We start from the raw sequence: 20,851 nt of genomic DNA on the forward strand, positions 1-20,851 counted from the left end.
AGAAACATAAAGAAAACTACAAGTAGTAATATAATCAAATTTCTTAAAACAGTGATAAAGAGAAAATCTTAACAGGAGCAAGAGAAAAAAGACACACTATACATAGAGGAACAAATGTAAAAATTATAGCAGATTTCTCAATAAACACAAGCAAGAAGAGATTGCTATAATATAATATCTTTAAAGTACTGAAAGCAAAAAAAAAAAAAAAGGAACAGGAAACAACAAAAAATAACCCCACAAAAAACCAAAATCCCTGCCAACTTAGATTTACTTAAATAGTGAAAATATTTTTCAAAGACTAAAGTGAAATACTGAATTTTCAGATATACAAAAGTTGAAAGAATTTATCGCCACAAACCTACACTACTTGAAATGATAAGGGAAGTCCTTCAAGACGTAGAAAATTGATACCAGACGGAAACCTGAATCTATACAAAGTAATGAAGAGCACTGGTAATAGTAACTAACTAGGTGTATATTTTTCTTATTTTCAAATCTCTTTAAAAGATAATTAACTGTTTAAAGCAAAAAAAGTAACAATATACTGTGGAGGCTATAGCATATATAGAAGTAAAATGTATGACGGCAATAGCACAAAGGCTAGGAAGAGAGAACGGAAGCGTACTGTTGTAGGGTCTTTACACTATACACGAGCTAGTAAAGTATCAGTTGAAGTTAGGCCTTGATAAGCTAAAGATGCATGCTACAAACTTCACAGCAACCAGTAACACGATGTAAAGAATTATAACTATGTATTAATTTCTCTGTTGTTGCTGTAAAAAGTTACCACACACGTTAGCAGCTTAGACCACACAACTTTATCATCTTAGGGTTCTATAAGCGAGAAACCCAACAAATACAGACCTCACCGGGCTATACCAAGTGGCTGGCAGGGATGTGCTCCTTTTCGGAGGCTTTAGGACAGAATCCACTTCCTAGCCTTTTCTGGTTTCCAGAGGCCAGGCACTCTCCTTGGCTCAAGGTCCCTTTCCTCCATCTTCAAAGCAAGTAATGCTACATTTCTCTGTGTCCTCCACACATCTTCCTCTTCTACTTTTAGAAGAAGGACCCTTGTGACTAAAATGGGCCTACTCAGAAAATATGATAATCTCCCTATTTCAGAGTCAGCTGTTTGAAAACCTTAATTCTATCTGCAACCCTAATACCTCTTTGCCATGTAATGTGACATATTCACAGGTTCCTGGGATTAGGAAAGTGACATCCTTGGGGGTGAGGGGCGGGGGGTCATTTTTTTGTTTTGTTTTGTTAATTAATTAATTTGGCTGTGTTGGGTCTTCGTGTTGCTGCACACAGGCTTTCTCTAGTTGTGGCGAGCAGGGGCTACTCTTCGTTTTGGTGCATGGGCTTCTCATTGCGGTAGCTTCTCTTGTTGTGGAGCATGGGCTCTAGGTGCATGGGCTTCAGTAGTTGTGGTGCGTGGGCTCAGTAGCTGTGGCTCGCGGGCTCTAGAGCACAGGCTCAGTAGTTGTGGTGCACGAGCTTAGTTGCTCTGCGGCATGTGGGATCTTCCCGAACCAGGGCTTGAACCCGTGTACCCTGCATTGGCGGGCGGATTCTTAACCACTGAGGCACCAGGGAAGCCCGGGGGGTCATTTTTTAACTATCACAACTGATAAGTCAATAAAAAGAGGTAAAATGGAATGAAAAATAATTAATTCAAAGAAAAGCATAAAAATAGGGATAAATGAACAAAGAACACATGGGACAAACAGAAAACTAAGTAGGTAGATTTGAATCCCATCACACCAATAATCACATTAAATGGTCTAAACAATCCAAGTAATTGACAGAGATTGTCAGATTGGATAAAAAGCAACACCCAGCTCTACGAAACCTATAAGAAAGCCACCTTAAATATAAAGACACAAATAGGTTAAAGGTAAAAAGATATACCTTGCTAATACTAACCAAAGAAAGCCTGACTGGCTATATTAATATCAGACAAAACAGATTTCAGAGCAAATAATACTACCAGAGATAAAGAGGATAAATTTTATCACGATAAAGGGGTTAGTTCATCAAGAAGACAAAACAATCCTAAACATTTATACATCAAATAATAGAACTTCAAAGTACATGAAGCAAAAGCTAATCTAACACTAAGGAGAAACATATATCTACAAATATAGTGTGGTATTTCATCACCTCTCTAAATAACTGATAGAAATTAATAGAAAATAAGCATATAGAAGATCTGAACAACACTAACCAATTTGATCTAATTGACATTTATATAACACTTGCCCAACAATAATAGAATACATATTCTTTTCAAGTACACTTGGAACATTCACAAAGATAGACCATATTCTCAGCATTGAAACAGGTCTCAATAAATTTAAAAGGATTCAAGTCATACAATGTTCACTGGCTACAATGGCATTAAATTTCCAATCAATAATACATCTGGAAAATCCCCCAAAACATTTGGAAACTACATAATATACTTCTAAATAATCCAAAAGTCAAAGAAGTAGTCAAAAGGGAAATTTAAAAGTATTTTGATCTGAATAAACTGTAAACACAATATCAAAATCTGTAGGATGTGGCTAAAACTATACTTAGAGGGAAATTTATAGCACTAAAATACCCATGTTAGAAAAGAAGCAAGTCTCAAATCAACAACCTCAGATTACACCTTAAGAAACTAGAAAAGAGCAAATGAAATCCAAATTAAACAGCAGAAATGAAACAATAAAAATTAGACAGAAATCAATAAAATAGAAAAGCAACAGAGAAAAAGAAATGAAACCAAAGATTGTCTTTGAGAAAACCTAGCCAGTCTGTTCAGAAGGAGGGAGAGAATCCATTTCTTAGCCTTTTCCAGTTTCTACAGGCCATGTACTCTTCTTGGCTAATGGTCCCCTTCCTCCATCTTCTAAGCAAGCAATGTTACATCTCTCTGTGTCCTTCCATAATAGTTACATCTTCCTAAGATACAATAAGTAATTGTATTGCTATACACTAGCAACAAACAGAAACTGAATTTTTTAAAATATCAATTATAATAGTATCAAAAATGAAATACTTAGGGATAATTCTGACAAAAGATGCGTAAAATCTGTACCCTGAAACACACTGCTGAGAGAAGTTAAAGATGACTTAAACAAATGGAAAGATATACTGTGTTCATGGATCAGTAGACAGACTCACTATTATTATAAGGCTATGAATTCTCCCCAGATTGATCTACAGCCTTAACATAACCCCAATCAAAATCCCAGAAAGCTTTTTAAAAAGAAATTGACAAGATGATTCTAAAATGTATACGGAAATATAAAGGACTTAGAAGAGCCAAAACAATTCTGATAACAAAGAACAAAAACTGTAAGATTTACATGATCTGATTTAAAGACTTATTTTACAAAGCTATAGCTAACAAGACAGTGTGGTATTGATGTCAATATAGACAAATAAATCAGTGGAACCAAAGAGTGTCCAGAAATAGATTCATAAACATATGGTTAACTGGTTTTCAATAAAAGTGACAAGCAATTCACTTGCTTGAAAATGGATGGTAAAAATACGGTGCTAGCACAATTTGATACTCATATGCCAAAAAACAAAACAAAACCCTCCCATCCACAGCTCTCTCTGTGCACAAAAAAAATTCTAGACCTTAATTTAAAACCTAAAACTATAAAAGCTTTAGAAAACTTAGGAGAACTCTTTCTTAGATACAATATCAAAAGCATGATCCATAAAAAGAAATTGATACACTGGACATCATCAAAATTAATATCTGCTCCTCAAAAGACACTGCTTACAAAATGTCCATTGACAGATGAATGCATAAAGAAGATGTATACAATGGAATACTACTCAGCCATAAAAAGAACAAAATCATGCCATTTGTAGCAACATGGATACAACTAGAGATTATCATACTTAAGTGAAGCAAGTCAGAAAGAGAAAGACAAACACCAAATGCTATCACTTACATGTGGAACCTAAAATATGGCAAAAATGAACCTATCTATAAAACAGAAACAGACTCACAGACATAGAGATCAGACTCGTGGTTGCCAAGAGGAAGGCACGGAGGGAGAGGGATGAACTGGGAGTTTGAGGTTGGCGATGCAAACTATTACATTTAGAATGGATAAACAAGGTTCTACTGTATAGCACAGGAAGCTATATCCAGTCTCCTGGGATAAACCATACTGGAAAAGAATATTAAAAAAAGAATGTATCTATCTATCTATCTATCTATATCTATACATAGATAGATAGATAGATATGTATAACTGAGTCACTTTGCTGTAAAGCAGAGATTGGCACAACATTGTAAATCAACTATATTTCAATTTAAAAATCAATTAAAAAAAAGACACTGCTTACAGAATGAAAAGCAAGTCACAGACTGAGAGAGAATATTTGTAAATCCCTTATCTGATAAATGACTTACATGCAAAATATATATGTGTGTGTATATATATATATATATGAAAACAGCCCAATTTTTTTTAATGGGGGAAAACATGAACACTTTACCAAAAACATATGGATGGCAAATAAGCACATGAAAAGATGTTCAACATCATTAGTATTTAGGGAAATGCAAATCAAAACCATAATGAGAATATGGGGATATATGTATACATATAGCTGATTCACTTTGTTATACAGCAGGGACTAACACAAAACCGTAAAGCAATTATACTCCAATAAAGATGTTAAAAAATAAATAAATAAAATAAAATAAAATGGCATTATAGAGATACCACAAGGGAATAATGAAAGAAGCATTAAAGTACTAAAATGCAAAGCTTAAAAAAAAAAAAGAGATACTATTACACACCTATTACAATATCTAAAATGAGAAAGACTCACCATACCAAGTGATGGTGAGAATGCAGAGCAACTGGAACTTTCATACATTACTAATGGGAATGTAAAATGGTACAACTATTTGGGAAACAGTTTGGCAATTTCTTAAAATATTAAATATAGACCTATAAGACCCAGCTATTCCACTCCCAGGTATTTGACCAAGAGAAATTTAAACATATGTACAAACAAAGACCACACAAATGTTCACAGCAGCTTAAAAAATCTGGAAACAACCCAAATGTCCATCAACAGGTGAACGGATAAACAAACTATGACATGTCCATACAATGGAACACTATTCAGTAATTAAAAGAACCAACTACTGACACATACTACAACAAGGATGAACATCAAGACATTATGCTAAGTGAAAGAAGCCAGACACAAAAGACTACATGTTGCATGGTTCCATTCACATGAAAAGTCCAGAAAAGACAAAATTTACAGAGACAGCAGATTAGGGGATACCTGGGGTTGGGGGAGGGAGTAGGAATGGCACAAGGGAAGTTTTGGGCAAATGAGCACCAGGGAAGTTTTGGGGGTTATGGAAATGTTAACTCACTGGTTGTGGTTATGATATACAACTCTATACATTCACTAAAGTCACTGAATTGCACACTTAAAAGGAATGGGTTTTATGGTATGTAAATTATACCTCAATAAAATTGTTAAAAAGAAGAGTACATAGGGCTTCCCTGGTGGCGCAGTGGTTAAGAATCCGCCTGCCAATGCAGGGGACATGGGTTCGAGCCCTGGTCTGGGAAGATCCCACATGCCGCAGAGCAACTAAGCCCGTGTGCCACAACTACTAAGCCTGCGCTCTGAAGCCTGTGAGCCACAACTACTGAGCCCGTGTGCCACAACTACTGAGCCCGCGTGCCACAACTACTGAGCCCACGTGCCACAACTACCGAAGCCTGCACACCTAGAGCCCATGCTCTGCAACAAGAGAAGCCAGCACAATGAGAAGCCCGCGCACCACAATGAAGAGTAGCCCGCGCTCGCTGCAACTAGAGGAAGCCTGTGCGCAGCAACAAAGACCCAAAGCAGCCAAAAGTAAATAAATAAAATAAATTTCTAAAAAAAAAAGAGTACGTAATGTAAATATGATTCTGTTTATTTAAAAATCCTAGGAAAAAAAGGGAAAAAAAAGAAAAAAAGGAAAAAATAAAAAATAAAATAAAATAAAAACCCTAGAAAATCTATAATAACCTAAAGCAGATCAGTGGTTGCCTAGGCATAAGGGAGGGAATGGGAAAGACATTACAAAGGGACAGGAGAAAATTTGGGGGGTAATGATATGTTCATTATCTTTCTTGTGGTGATGGTTTTATGGGTATATACATATGTCAAAAATAATCAAATTGTACACTTTAACATATACAGTTTAGGGAATTCTCTAGTGGTCCAGTGGTTAGGACTCTGTGCTTCCACTGCAGGAGGCACAGGTTTGATCCCTGGTCAGGGAACTAAGATCCGACAAGCTGCACAGTGTGGCCGATAAATAAACAAATAAACCATTTAAAAAAAAAAAAAAAAGGGGCTTCCCTGGTGGCACAGTGGTTGAGAGTCCGCCTGTCGATGCAGGGGACACAGGTTCGTGCCCCGGTGCGGGAAGATCCCACATGCCACGGAGCGGCTGGGCCCGTGAGCCATGGTCGTTGAGCCTGCGCGTCCGGAGCCTGTGCTCCGCAACGGGAGAGGCCACAACAGTGAGAGACCCGCGTACCGATAAAAAAATTAAAAAAAAAAAGTATGGTATCCACAGAAGACCAAACATTCCATTCAGTGTAGCTGGAGTGGAAAGTAGAAAGGAGTAACAAAAGAGCCATTCATGCAGCCAAAAATGTATTGTTAATGGCTGCACTATGTCACCTTCCCCTTATTAGATAGACTGCTTCCACTTTTTAATTAAATAAATACCAGCTCACCATTGTAAGTGAAGCTCCTTCTTTATTAAGGAATTACTGCTTTAGAATAAATTCTCAGAAGTAGACACATAGGAATATTTTTAAGTAAGGCAGGCAGATTTTTATTTTTAAAGAAACAGTTTATTATTATTATTTAGTTATTTTTAAAGAAATAGGAAAAGGAGATATAGAGCAAATTATTTTACTTTAGAAACTATGAAGTAATACTGAAAATTTTCAGAAATGGTATAGGATCAGGGAGACTTGGGTGGAACTTCCTTGGGACAATTTTTTCTGGCACTTGACAGAAATCATAAAAACTAATCCAATTGTGAACAAACCATAAGTCATAAATCATGCCCCAGATGGATACACCTGTTTTTTCTTCAAGGAAGCTTTATTCAGAATGATGAAAGGTTTCTATTCACATTCTTTTTCTCCATCTCTTCATTTCTCTCTCCCTCTTTCTCCCTCTTCCTCCTCTCTCCTTCTTCACCGCCTCCACTCTGGGGCTACCCTCTCCAAATATGGCAAGCCAGCCCCAGTGATTAATACCATAATTCAAAATGACAAAAAATATCCTCCATCATGAGCTATTCTGTTTTGAGTAGGAGCCTGCAGGGCACACACAGGATGTTCATGCTTATCCAGGCAGTATCACCACAGACCAGGTAGGAGCCCTCCTTGGTAAGACACATGCTACACTAGTGCCTACTTAATATTAAAAAATGACTCACAAAATTTCAGCTTTCAACATATTTTTATTTGAGACACAAAGGTATTAAAATAAAACAAGGGACTTTCCTGGTGGTGCAGTGGTTAAGAATCCACCTGCCAATGCAGGGAACACAGGTTTGATCCCTGGTCCAGGAAGATCCCACATGCCCATGCACCACAACTACTGAGCCTGCGCTCTAGAGCCCGCGAGCCACAACTACTGAAGCCCTCACACCCTAGAGCCTGCGCACCACAACTACTGAGCCCACGCGCTGCAACTACTGAAGCCCGCGCGCCTCTAGGGCCCGTGTGCCGCAACTACTGAGCCCGCGTGCTGCAACTACTGAAGCCCAAACACCTAGAGTCCGTGCTCTGCAACAGGAGAAGCCACCACAATAAGAAACCCGCGCACTGCAATGAAGAGTAGCCCCCACTCGCTGCAACTAGAGAAAGCCTGCATGTGGCAATGAAGACTCAATGCAGCCAAAAACAAAACAAAACTATTATGGTCACTAACAAAAATCCTACTAGAGGAAAGACAGTATCTTTCTGCGGTAGCAAAGCCAGTGGAGCTGAATGATACATCCCAACCCAATTCTCAGTAACATCCCAACCCATATTCTCAGAATATGGCAGGTTTATCTTTGTAATAGTTAGTTACAAAGTTATGTCTTCTCAGAATCTCCTTGAGAAACTAAGACCGCCCATGAAAGGAGAAAGGGGGAGGGATGACAGGAGTGTTAAATAAGATATGGCTGGTTTTGAGACTGTTTTTCCTGTGGCTCAAGTCCTGCCAATTAGCAAGGAACTGTTAATGGATCCACAACAAAACCCTCTTCACTTCATAACTTAACTTACAAAGTAGTCAACAAACACATTTTCAAATTCATTTCACACAGTAAAAAAACCAGATAATCACATCAACAAAAGACAAAAACCACATGATCATCTCAATAGATGCAGAAAAAGCATTTGATAAAATTCAACATCCATTCATGATAAAAACTCCTACCAAAGTGAATATAAAGGGAACATATCTCAACATAGTAAAAGCCACTTAAGACAAACCCACAGCCAACATAATACTAAACAGTAAAAAGCTGAAAGCCTTCCCACTAAATTCTGGAACAAGACAAGTATGCCCGCTCTCATCACTCTATTCAAATAGTATTGGAAGTCCTAGCCACAGCAATCAGACAAGAAAAAGAAATAACACATATCCAAATTGGTAGGGAAGAGGTAAAATTGTTATTATATGCAGGTGACATGATACTCTATATAGAAAACCTAAAGACTCCACACAAAAACTATTAGAGGGGCTTCCCTGGTGGCGCAGTGGTGGAGAGTCAGCCTGCTGAGGCAGGGGACATGGGTTCATGCCCCGGTCCGGGAAGATCCCTCATGCCGCGGAGTGGCTGGGCCCGTGAGCCATGGCCACTGAGCCTGTGCGTCCGGAGACTGTGCTCCGCAACGGGAGAGGCCACAACAGTGAGAGGCCCGCGTACCACCAAAAAAAAAAAAAAAAAACTATTAGAACTGATAAATGAATTCAGCAAGGTAGCAGGACACCAGATTAATATACAGAAACCTGTTGCATTTCTTTACACTAACAATGATATTATCAGAAAGAGAAAGTTTTAAAAATCCCATTTAAAATCACATCATGTGAAGACCAGATACTATAAAACTCTTAGAGGAAAACATAGGCAGAACACTCTCTGACATAAATTGCAGCAGGATCTTTTTTGATCCACCTCCTAGAGTAATGGAAATAAAAATAAAAATAAACAAATGGGACCTAATGAAACTTAAAAGCTTTTGTATAGCAAAGGAAACCATAAACAAAGCGAAAAGACAACCCACAGAATGGGAGAAAATATTTGCAAATGAAGTGAACAACAAGGGATTAATCTCCAAAATATACAAACAGCTCATGCAGCTCAATATCAAAAAAACCAAACAACCCAGTCAAAAAATGGGCAGAAGACCTAAATAGACACTTCTCCAAAGAAGACAAACCGATGGCCAACAGGCATATGAAAAGATGCTCCACATAGCTAATTATTAGAGAAATGCAAATCAAAACTACAATGAGGTATCACCTCACACCAGTCAGAATGGCCATCATCAAAAACTCTAAAATAATAAACGCTGGAGAGGGTGTGGAGAAAAGGGAACCCTCCTCCACTGTTGGTGGGGGGATGTAAATTGGTGCAGCCACTACAGACAGCAGTATGGAGGTTCCTTAAAAAACTAAAAATAGAACTACCATATGATCCAGCAATCCCACTCCTGGGCAGATATCTGGAGAAAACCATAATTCAAAAAGATATATGTACGCCAGTGTTCACTGCAGCACTATTTACAACAGCCAGGACATGGAAGCAACCTAAATGTCCATCGATAGATGAATGGATAAAGAAGATGTGGTACATATATACAATGGAATATTACTCGGCCATTTGCAGCAACGTGGATGGACCCAGAGATTGTCATACTGAGTGAAATAAGTCAGACACAGACAAATATCGTATGATGTCGTTTATATGTGGAATCTAAAAAAAAGGGTACGAATGAACTTACTTAGAATACAGAAGTAAAGTCATGGATATAGAAAACAGACTTATGGTTACCAGGGGATGGGGAGGGGGATAAACTGGGAGACTGGGATTGACATATATACAACTTCTTATAATAAACTATAATGGAAAAGAATTTTTTTTTTTTTTTTTTTTTGCGATACGTGGGCCTCTCACTGTTGCGGCCTCTCCCGTTGCGGAGCACAGGCTCCGGACGCGCAGACTCAGCAGCCATGGCTCACGGGCCTAGCCACTCCGCAGCATGTGGGATCTTCCCAGACCGTGGCACGAACCCACGTCCCCTGCATCGGCAGGCGGACTCTCAACCACTGCGCCACCAGGGAAACCCCGGAAAAGAATTTTAAAAAGAATGTAGATACATTTATTTATACATATATATGTATAGATATATACATTTATACATAACCACCTCACTTTGCTGTACACCTGAAACTAACATGATAAATCAACTGTACTTCAATAAAAAAAAAAAAAACCAGATAATCAGATAAAAGAGCCAGAAGATTTAGAAGATTAGAGGAGAAAGAGTGCAGGTATAGTGAGAAAAAAATAAGGAAAAAGTATTATGGTTCAGGCACTAATACTTCCGAAAAAGGAAACGTACAATAGCAGGGATTTTTGCATACCCACACACAACAAGGAAACCGGCTGCCCAGTTTTTCTCTTGATGCAACAAGCCACTCATGTAACATCAGAATGGCGGGGGTTGGGGGGCGTTGAGGGGGCACTTAGTGAATATATGCACACAGTACAGGAAGGGTCTAGGTCAGTGAGGGATGAGAAAGCCACAAAACTTGTCCAGGCCAGAGGGCTGGAAGGGGGTCTGGGGCTGAAAAATTTTTGGTGTCTGCTGCTCAGATAACTGAGAATGAGAATCTGGAGAAAACTAGGTCCTGAGAGATTCCAAATTTGTCAGGAAGTAATAGCCAGAAGAATAAATGAACCCTTGGTAAAAATTTCACAAGTCTAAAGGATTAAAGGGAAGATTTTAAAACAAAAACCAAAAGAAAGCAACCAAGCAAAAACCTTAAAAAACAAACCAAAACAAAACAAAAATATGGATGAAGGGAAACAGAACTGCTTGGGTTTCTGTCCTTGGTTATGCAAGGCTCTTCTCTGTTGCTGCCCACACCCCACGCCTCTACCTTGGGATAAGAGCTAAGTAAGTTCCAACCTTCTGTAAAGTCAGCATAAGAGTTTTCCTTGGGGATAAAAGGCAGCAGAGAGGTGTCCAAGAGCTTGGCTCACTTATCCTTCTCAGTCATCTGTTCTACAGAAAGCCACCAGCTTGCAGGGGTTGAAATGCTGTAATATTGACTAGAAACAGGGAAATGGTGCCGGTAGAGAAAGGAGCACCTCAGCCTTTCTGAAGTCAAACCTTACATGTGGGGATACCTAATTGGACCTTCATTCCCTGGTCTCAAAGAGAACACTCCTCCTTTCACAAAGCAGGACTGGCAGCAATTAATAACCAGTGGCTCAACTCCTCGTACTGTAAATGTGCCAGTACCCAATTAACAAGCCTTCATGCCCCTCCCGCCAACAATTCAGAGGTTCATGATCCAGAAAGGATGAAGTACTTCAACCAAGCAGTACAAGCCTCTCCTTCTCTAAGTTGAGAAAGGGGAATAAATTGATGACATTCCTTTCCACTTCTGAAATTGCTGAAGGTCCACAATACCTACTCTTGAATGCAATATATATATGTTTTCAAAAGAATGAAAAATGCTACTGACAACCCCATGCGTTTGCAACTCTGCAAGCATTTCAGGCAAGACAAGAGTAATATATGATACAATTTCTTCCTCCTTTGGATGCAGACTTGCTTGACCTACCTTAGTGAAAACAGTACAAACTAAAATTTTAGTACAAATTATTGCTGCTAGTCAGTCATCCCTAATTAGAAGATCTGCAGTACATACATTTCTCTTACTCTCCCTAATGTATTGAGCAGAAGTTTGAACTCCAAGTCCTCTCCTAAAAGAAATGCCTGGCAATTAACTATTCTGAATGTACAAGAAGTTCCTACCACCCTTCCAGAGCTATCCATGGCCTTCAGCATGAGAATCAAGCTCCTAAGCATGGCATATAAGGTCAAATGTAACTTGTCTGGATCTGAAGACTTCACTTTGCCCCATTTTTCAGCAATGCTTGCAGTTCCCAACATGTGATGCGAAATGCCTATGTGCGACACTGCACAAAGCGCACTCCCACTCCTAGGGCTTCAAAGTTCAAGTTCAATATTCCTCCCCCCATGTCCACCCACTCTCCATGTTAGACCATAAAGCCTGAGACCCTGTTCACTAGCAGCAATTTATTGCCACTGCCTATGACTGGTGAACAACAAGAAAAAGAACTCCCCAGCCAACACAACTTCAGGATCCTCCCTCCAGCATATACCTGAATTTCGTAAGGCCTAAGTTTGAGTTTTTATCATTTTCCAGAAGACCGTCAGGCCTAAATCTACAAAAGTTCTAATTTTACTGGTCCAATTTTATTGATCATCATTATCCTGTGGTGTGCTAGAGCCAGGTCATATGCCGACTGTGTTCATCTCTGCCAACTCTGTGTTCAGTGACTTCATGTTGGTAGCTTGAAATTGGTCACGGTGGTAGCATTTACACCATGAAAACTGGCAAAGTCTACAACTCAGGGCTTGACTTTGTTTTCTGGGGGAAAACCCAGTTGTGAATCATTTACCACACCACACTGTTAACCCTACAATGATCTATATACTTCCTCTCCTTTAAAACCCAACCTCCTTTTCTTCCAAATATTCAGTTCCAAACATTCAGTTCATTTCATGTTTTGTTCCCTATACCTCCTGCAGGAGAGGGTACATAAATTTTCAGGATCTGGTGGAAAATGAAAATGTGGGCTTCCATGTTCAAAAATTAAGAATTTCAAGATAACGAGAGCAGAGCATTAAATCAAGAACAAGGCCTTTCTAAGTGTGGGGACTGCACAGGTCACATGCCCATAAAGTGATCCCTGATCTCCTACTCTTTTTGTCTTTTTTTTTTTTTGGCCGTACCACATGGCACATGGGATCTTAGTTCCCCGAGCAGGGATCAAACCCAAGCCCCATGCATTGGAAGCTCGGAGTCTTAACCACTGGACTACCGGGGAAGTTCCTGACCTCCAATTTTTTTTTTTAAACATTCACAGAATTTTTTTAAATTAATTTATCTATTTTTTATATTTATTTTTGGCTGTGTTGGGTCTTCGTTTCTGTGCGAGGGCTTTCTCCAGTTGCGGCGAGCAGGGGCCACTCTTCATTGCGGTGCACGGGCCTCTCACTGTCGTGGCCTCTCCCGTTGCGGAGCACAGGCTCCAGACGCGCAGGCTCAGTAGTTGTGGCTCATGGGCCTAGCTGCTCTGTGGCATGTGGGATCTTCCCAGACCGGGGCACGAACCCGCGTCCCCTACACTGGCAGGCGGATTCTTAACCACTGCGCCACCAGGGAAGCCCTGACCTCCTATTCTTAAGTGTAAGCCTGCCCTCCCCTGAGGATACTGTTTCCCATCTATCTCTGCAATAGGATGGCTACTTATTCTCCCACACTTTAGGATTAAAGGTAGGTTGCTATTTTATTTGCTCCCCTTCTCAATGCCTTTGCAAATCATTACTCTTCTATCTTCTTTGTAAAAACCTCTTCTCCTTTGCTATCTTGCTGCACAATACTTCAACTCTCATCATAGCTGTCATCTCTCAACTTACTCATTACTCCTCCTACTTTACTGATGGCTTTGACATCTGGATCTCAAAATTCCTCTTCACTGCAAGTCTTGCCTCAAGAGTAAGCCGATTAAGACTACAGAGTCCGGATAGAATCAGACTGCTGGGTTCAAGTCTTGGTACTACCACATATAGCTATGTTGCCATGTTCCTTAACCTTTCTTTTCCTGAGTTTTCCTCATTTATAAAATAAAGATGGTAATAGTAATTCACAGGATTTGTTGCATAGATTAAAAGGGTTGATTCATGTACAGGGTTCGAAATAGTACCTGACATAGTACTAAGTACATAGTACTTACTAATAGTAGTAAGTACTCAGTAAACATTAGCTACTACTGCTGTCATCATTATCAACATCCTTATTAAAGTCTATCTCAGTGTCTACATGGATAACTCATTCAACATGTTCTATGAGTTCCTTGTCACCAATAAATTTCTTCTCTGCTCTACCCCAGCAACTCTCTTCCATAGCTTCACCCTAGATCCTCTAATCACCATATCTTCTCCACCTCCAGAATATTAAATTCAAATATCTCACTCTCTGATGACTACCTTCTGTCCTTCCAGCACATTTACCTGTCCCCCTATATCTGCTTCCCATCATCGAACCTCTGAATGCCAGACTCCTCTACTGAATCTCCTTCAGCCCCTCCTATTTTTGTCTCTTTTCCTTTCTTCTTACATCTCTCTTTCATCCACTCTCTTGACAACAACCTCAGTCTCAACGCCCCAATTTCCTTCTATACAAAATTGGCAAAGTTCTAATCTTGGATGAATCAAACTATCAGGCTTTTCTTGACAGGGTTGCTGAGAGCTACTGAGGAGAATCATACAACTATAATTATAAATTCATGGTCTCCACCTTCAATGACACCCAGCAATCTTTCTATTTCCTTACCTTGTTTACAATCTCCTACCCCTCACAATGGCCATTTCAGGCCTTTACCACTCTCTCCAGACCTCTCATTTTCCTGCTTACTACCCACCTAACCCCACTCCACCTACCTCTGCTTCTACTTTCAATAAATGATCTATCCCACTTCAGAAAAAACAAGAATGAGATTAGAACTACCACAATTTCCTCCTATCAAACCTAAAAGTCCACCTTAGCCGCATCTATATCCACCCATCTCTTCCTTCCTATCACAATGAAGGAGATGTCTCTCCTCCTGCTTAAGGCTAATCTTCTGCTCTGGATTCTTTTTTGTTTTTTAATAAATTTATTTATTTATTTATTTTTGGCTGCATTGGGTCTTCATTGCTGTGCACAGGCTTTCTGTGTGTGTGCGTGTGTCAGGCACTGCCTTTTTAAAAACTTTTTATTTTGCAAAGTTGCAAACATAGTATAGAGTTCCTAAATACTCTTCACCTTGTTTCTCCTAAGGTTAACATCTTACATATATATTGAAGCCAGAAAATTAACATTCATATAGTACTGTTAACTAATCACCTTATTTGAATATTGCCTGTTTTCAGTGGAAAAAGTCTTTTTTCTTGGCCATGACTCATCCAGCATCCAACACTGCATTTAGTTGTATCTCCTTTGTTCCCTCCAGTCTATGACAGTTCTGTCTTTCTTTTTCATGATCTTGACATATTTGAAGACTACTAGTTTTGTAGAAGGTCCTTCCATTTGGGTTTTTTTTTTTAACATCTTTATTGGAGTATAATTACTTTACAATGGTGTGTTAGTTTCTGTTTTATAACAAAGTAAATCAGCTATACATACACATATATCCCCATATCTCCTCCCTCTTGTGTCTCCCTCCCACCCTCCCTATCCCACCCCTCTAGTTGGTCACACCGCGCTGATCTCCCCATGCTATGTGGCTGCTTCCCACTATCCACTTTACATTTGGTAGTATATATAAGTCCCTGCCACTCTCTCACTTCGTCTCACCTTACCCTTCCCCCTCCCCGTGTCCTCAAGTTCATTCTCTACGTCTGAGTCTTTATTCCTGTTGCACGGACTTTTTCTCTAGTTGCGGTGAGAGGGGGCTACTCTTCGTTGTGGTGCGGGGGCTTCTCCTTGTGGTGGCTTCTCTTGTTGCGGAGCACAGGCTCTAGGCACGCCAGCTTCAGTAGTTGTGGCTCGCGGGCTCTAGAGCACAGGCTCAGTAACTGTGGCACTCGGGATTAGCTACTCCACGGCACGTGGGATCTCTCGGATCAGGGATCGAACCCATGTCCACTGCATTGGCAGGCGGATTCTCAACCACTGCGCCACCAGGGAAGCCCTGTGCTCTGGATTCTAACCCACCTGCCTTATAAGGAATGGTTCTCAAAGTGTGGTTCCCAGACTAGCAGCATCAGCACTCTAGGAACTTGTTACAAATGCAAATTCTCAGGCCCCACTCTAAACCTACTGAATCAGAAACTTTGGAGCTTGGGCCCAGCAATCTGTTTTGAACGAGGCCTCCAAGTGATTCTGACACTTGTTGAAGTTTGAGAACCTCAGCTCTGAGGGAGTATTTATCATTTATCCCCTTTCGCGTATCTTCAACTGCCTTCTTTAGTGAGACGGTTCCCTTGTCTGAAGAGCCTCCTACTTGATTGCTCCATGTACATTCTTGCACTTCTCCAGTCTACTCACCACACAAAACATATCTGATCATTTCATTCCCTGCTTAAGATAAACTAATACTTTAAGAAGGCCTCAAGGTTCTGCACACCTCTGAAGCCTGTTCTTTCTCCACTAGCTCTCCTTCTCTGTCTGCCAAGCAAGACCAGTCTCTCCCAACTTCCTGATCTTCCAATTTTCTAGGGCACCTAACCAACTTTGAAATTGTTATTCCTTCTGCCTGAATTACTCTTTGCCTGTTTCTTTTCCGAATTCCTACTTCTACTTTAAGTCTCAGCTTAAGCTTTCCTTACTTAGGGTGGCCTAACTTTACCCCTCAGTCTCAATTAGGTCTCTGTTAGATGCTCTTAGAGCACTCCACTTACCCTCTCATAATGTGCATCAAGCTTATAATCATTTACCATAAACGTCATGTCTATTTTCCCGGTCAGAGGGTAAGCTCCATTAGCGCAGGAATCATGGTCTTATTTCCTATAATATTCCTAGTGCCTTGCTTTTAGGACAGGACCTTGCAGGTAGGAAATGTGTAACCAAGCCTTTGCATACACTGGATCTCCCTCCAGAATGTTTTTTATTACCTTTAAACCCCTAGTGAAATCCTCCACATGCTTCAAGAAATAAGTTAAGCATCTCAGTGAAGTCTTCCCTGTACATACACATCACCTGCCTGCTCAGGAGGATCACGTCTTCTTTTGTGCTCCTACTGCTCGTAAATCAACTAATGCAATAATTATACACTATCATAAATACCCATCTTCATGCCTGAGTCTCCACTAGACTGTAAACTCCCTGAGGGCACAGATCATGTCTTGTTTACCTTTATCTCTCTAGCGCTTCGAAAAGTACCTGACATTTATAATAAATGTCCATAAATGTTTATGGGCATGTTGAACCTAACACTGTATCTCTAATATTGCACTGAAAGGTTTTTCCTTAATATTAAATCTGGGTTCCAATTCTAACTTTGTTATTCATTAGCTGTATGATCAAATTGTTTAACCTCTTTGGGCCTCAGTTTCCTCACTAGTAAAACGGGGCTAATAATACATACTTGGAAATATTGTTATGAGAATTAAACAAAATGACATAATATAACGATTAGCACACACAGTGCCTAGCATGCAGTAGCCTCCCTAGTATGGCTTCAACTTGATAGAGACAGCTAGGACAAAACAAATACAAAAATAAGTCACAGCAATCAAGGGAGAACGAGCACAGAGTGAGTCATTCCTTTTAATCATTCGCCCAGGAAGATCAACAACGAAGAAACATAATAAGCAGAATAAACTCTACCGGTGGTATCTCCCTTGGCATACAAAGCTTGGTAAGAATTCACCCGAGACCTCTTGGCTAATGGCCACATCCAGCTCCCCAGCCCGGCAGGTCAGGTCTTCATCTGCAATACCAGGCATGGTTACTTCAGAGTGGAATAGAAACTACCTCCTAAGGAATGTGTTTACAGGAGGGAGATGGGGGAGGAGGAGGAGGAGAACTTGACTGCAACTACATCAATCAAGTGTTCTGCAATCTGGCAGAAAACACTGCAGAACTGTTGGTGGAGACTAACGCCCACACAACTGCACTCACCTGTAGCCAAGAGCCAGCTGAGACGAGATAATGAGCAGCTTTCTGCTTTTACCAAAACAGTGGTCAGACTTGCACGGAAAGAACGTCTCTGAGGTCAAATTACCTTGAACATCTGGGCAGCAGCACCTACTAAGATGACGCCAAGCAGCTTTATACCTACACTCCTCAGCCTAGGAGCACCGCCCACAAGCACCAGCTTCATAGCTCATGTATGTGCCAAATGTAAAAGCAGATTAAACCGCTTCTTTGCTCCTTATTCACAATACGCTTACCTCTGCAGAGCTAGTGGTATTCAGATCACCTTGCTCATTCATTTTAGAAGGCTGTGTCACTGTAGCTACTTCTTCACTGGGACTCTCTCTCTTCCGAAGCTTCCTGATGAAGCTCTGCTGGTCACTGGAAGATAAAGTAGGTCTGGGTGGAGTTCTGGGTGGGCTCTGCCTCCTCCAAGATACCCTGCTCCAAGCTAGCCCCAGAATATGTGGTACATCATCTTCAGGTAGAAAGTCCAGGTCATCTGCAGTTTGGAATTTTTTTAAAAACACCAGCACAGAATTGGAAGAGTCTGTCCTAAAAGCCTGGCAGCTCTGGGGCCTGCTGCAGTCTGCCTGAATGCACATCCCTTCTAACCACCAAAAGGCATGACAGGCGGAGTCCTGGCAGCAGGCAGCGCAACATGTCTGCAGAGACGGGGTTCCTTCAAGAAGCCAGAGGTGATTTTCTCCCCCAGATCTCAGGCCAACTCCAAACTGTGTCTTCGCCTGCTGGCACCTGCTCTCCTTGGCATCTAAAAACAAAGAATGAAAACATTTAAAAATGAAATAAAAACAGAGACTACAGCTCTGTAAAGAGTCCTGAATTCTAACATTTGAGGCTGTTTTGAAGATTGGTTTTTAAGAGGGTGGGAAAGCTGTCTAGTAAGTGGAATAAAAGACACAAAAGAGAGAGTTTTTTGGCTCAGGATATTTTAGCTTGTAGAAGTACTGCTCCACATTCATCACTGGCTCCCCTTCTCAATGAGTCCCTTGCATGTAGACCTTTTAAACAGAACTCCAGTTCTTGAAACAGAAAAAACAAAACAAAAGAGCTCTTCTGATGGAAGTGTACTGAAGGATGGGGGCAGAGTCCCACCACTTGACCTCACATTCACCTCCAAGGCATTTCTCAGGGACAGTATGAAGATTATGGGACCAGAAGAGCAGCCAGCTGAAGAAGATGGAGTACTCTGCCCACTGAACTGGCAGCAACACAAACTGAGTACTCTTGATCTACTGCAGGATTCAGGTTCATCCATTCTCTAATCAATGGTTTACCAAAGTCAGGTGGTTTTGCATATCACAGCATCAACCAGAGCAGTAGTCAGTCAAGCTTACCAAAAATTTTAATCATGAGAGGTACTCTGCTAGAATGAACTTCTAAGTTCTAAGCCGTGTCATAATAAGAAATATTGGAGGCTAACACAACATTGTAAAGCAACCATAGTCCAATAAAAATTAATTAAAAAAAAGAAAAAGAATAAAGGAATAGAAGTACAACAGTGACGTACTGTGGTTAACCTAGATAACATGGTCCAAAATTCCGGCTAACGTCGCTTACAGATAAACTTTTGAGCCATTGAATGTTTTCAGGCATGGTATTAATTTTCCTGAAATATCACCTCATTTCTGTTTTCTTAGATGAAATAAAGTCAAAGCGTGTTATGAATTAAAGTTTTTATACAGAGTTCATTTTAAGGTCTTAGTTATATAGGTGTCTGTAACCAACTATGGTCAGGGTTATACAAAGCCAGAACCAGGATGAGGCAAGAGAGATGCCTCAGGCACACTCTTAGAGTGCTCACTCTTAGAGTCATGAAGTACTCACTCTTAGAGTCATGTAAGTGCAGGGCTAGTCTACCCTCACCTTTTTTTTTTTTTTTTTAATATTTATTTATTTGGTTACGTTGGGTCTTAGTTGCAGCATGCGAACTCTTAGCTGCTGCATGTGGGATCTAGTTCCCTGACCAGGGATCGAACCCCGGCCCCCTGCATTGGGAGTGCAGAGTCTTAGCCAGTGGACCACCAGGGAAGTCCCAGCTTACCCCCATCTCGAAAGTGAGTGTTTCCTGAAATTTCATACCCTAGGTACCTCTTTCTTCACCCTAGCCCTAGCCCTGGGGTTATAACATAAAAATTTATTGTAGAATTACATATAGAAAATATGTAGTAGAATCAAACCACTGAATAGATGGATAGTCATGTCTGCATGTACACATAACTGAAAAAGGGCTATGACTGACTAAAGCAACAACTGGATAATCTGCCAAAGCCATCGTGACTCCCAGGAAACAATTACTAAATGTGGACACCAGTCAACTGAGAGATAAGAGAAAAACAGGCAGCCTTCTGGATTATGGAGTCAAGCACTATGGAAGCCAATCTGCCACTGTTCTTTCTTTCTTTCTTTTTTAAAATTTATTTATTTTTGGCTGCATTGGGTCTTCATTGCTGCACGCAGGCTTTCTCTAGTCACGGCGAGCGGGGGCTACTCCTTGTTGCAGTGTGCGTGCTTCTCATTGCGGTGGCTCCTCTTGTTGTAGAGCAAGGGCTCTAGGTGCGTGGGCTTCAGTAGTTGTGGCATGTGGGCTCAGTAGCTGTGCTCGCAGGCTCTAGAGCACAGGCTCAGTAGTTGTGGTGCACAGGCTCAGCTGCTCTGTGGCATGTGGGATCTTCCCAGACCAGGGATCGAACCCGTGTCCCCTGCATTGGCAGGCGGATTCTTAACCACTGTGCCACCAGGGAAGTCCCTGCCATTGCTCTTTAAACAAAAAGAGAGAAACATGGGCACCAACCTAACATCAGACAAGACAATTTAGAGGCCA

General features: G+C 40.6%; 1 protein-coding gene across 5 annotated transcripts in view; it reads right to left on the minus strand.

The window, feature by feature from the left end:
* KIAA0319L (KIAA0319 like) overlaps nt 1-20,851 on the minus strand; it is a 109,471-nt gene that overhangs the window by 51,926 nt on the left and 36,694 nt on the right. For all 5 annotated transcript variants that reach the window (XM_067725453.1, XM_067725451.1, XM_067725450.1 and 2 more), the window contains exon 3: nt 18,264-18,778. In XM_067725453.1, coding sequence (XP_067581554.1) covers nt 18,264-18,778 — 515 coding nt within the window. The remainder of the gene's footprint in view (nt 1-18,263; nt 18,779-20,851) is intronic.

Source organism: Pseudorca crassidens, chromosome 2 (assembly GCF_039906515.1).
Source record: "Pseudorca crassidens isolate mPseCra1 chromosome 2, mPseCra1.hap1, whole genome shotgun sequence".
NCBI classification, from domain to species: Eukaryota; Metazoa; Chordata; class Mammalia; order Artiodactyla; family Delphinidae; genus Pseudorca; species Pseudorca crassidens.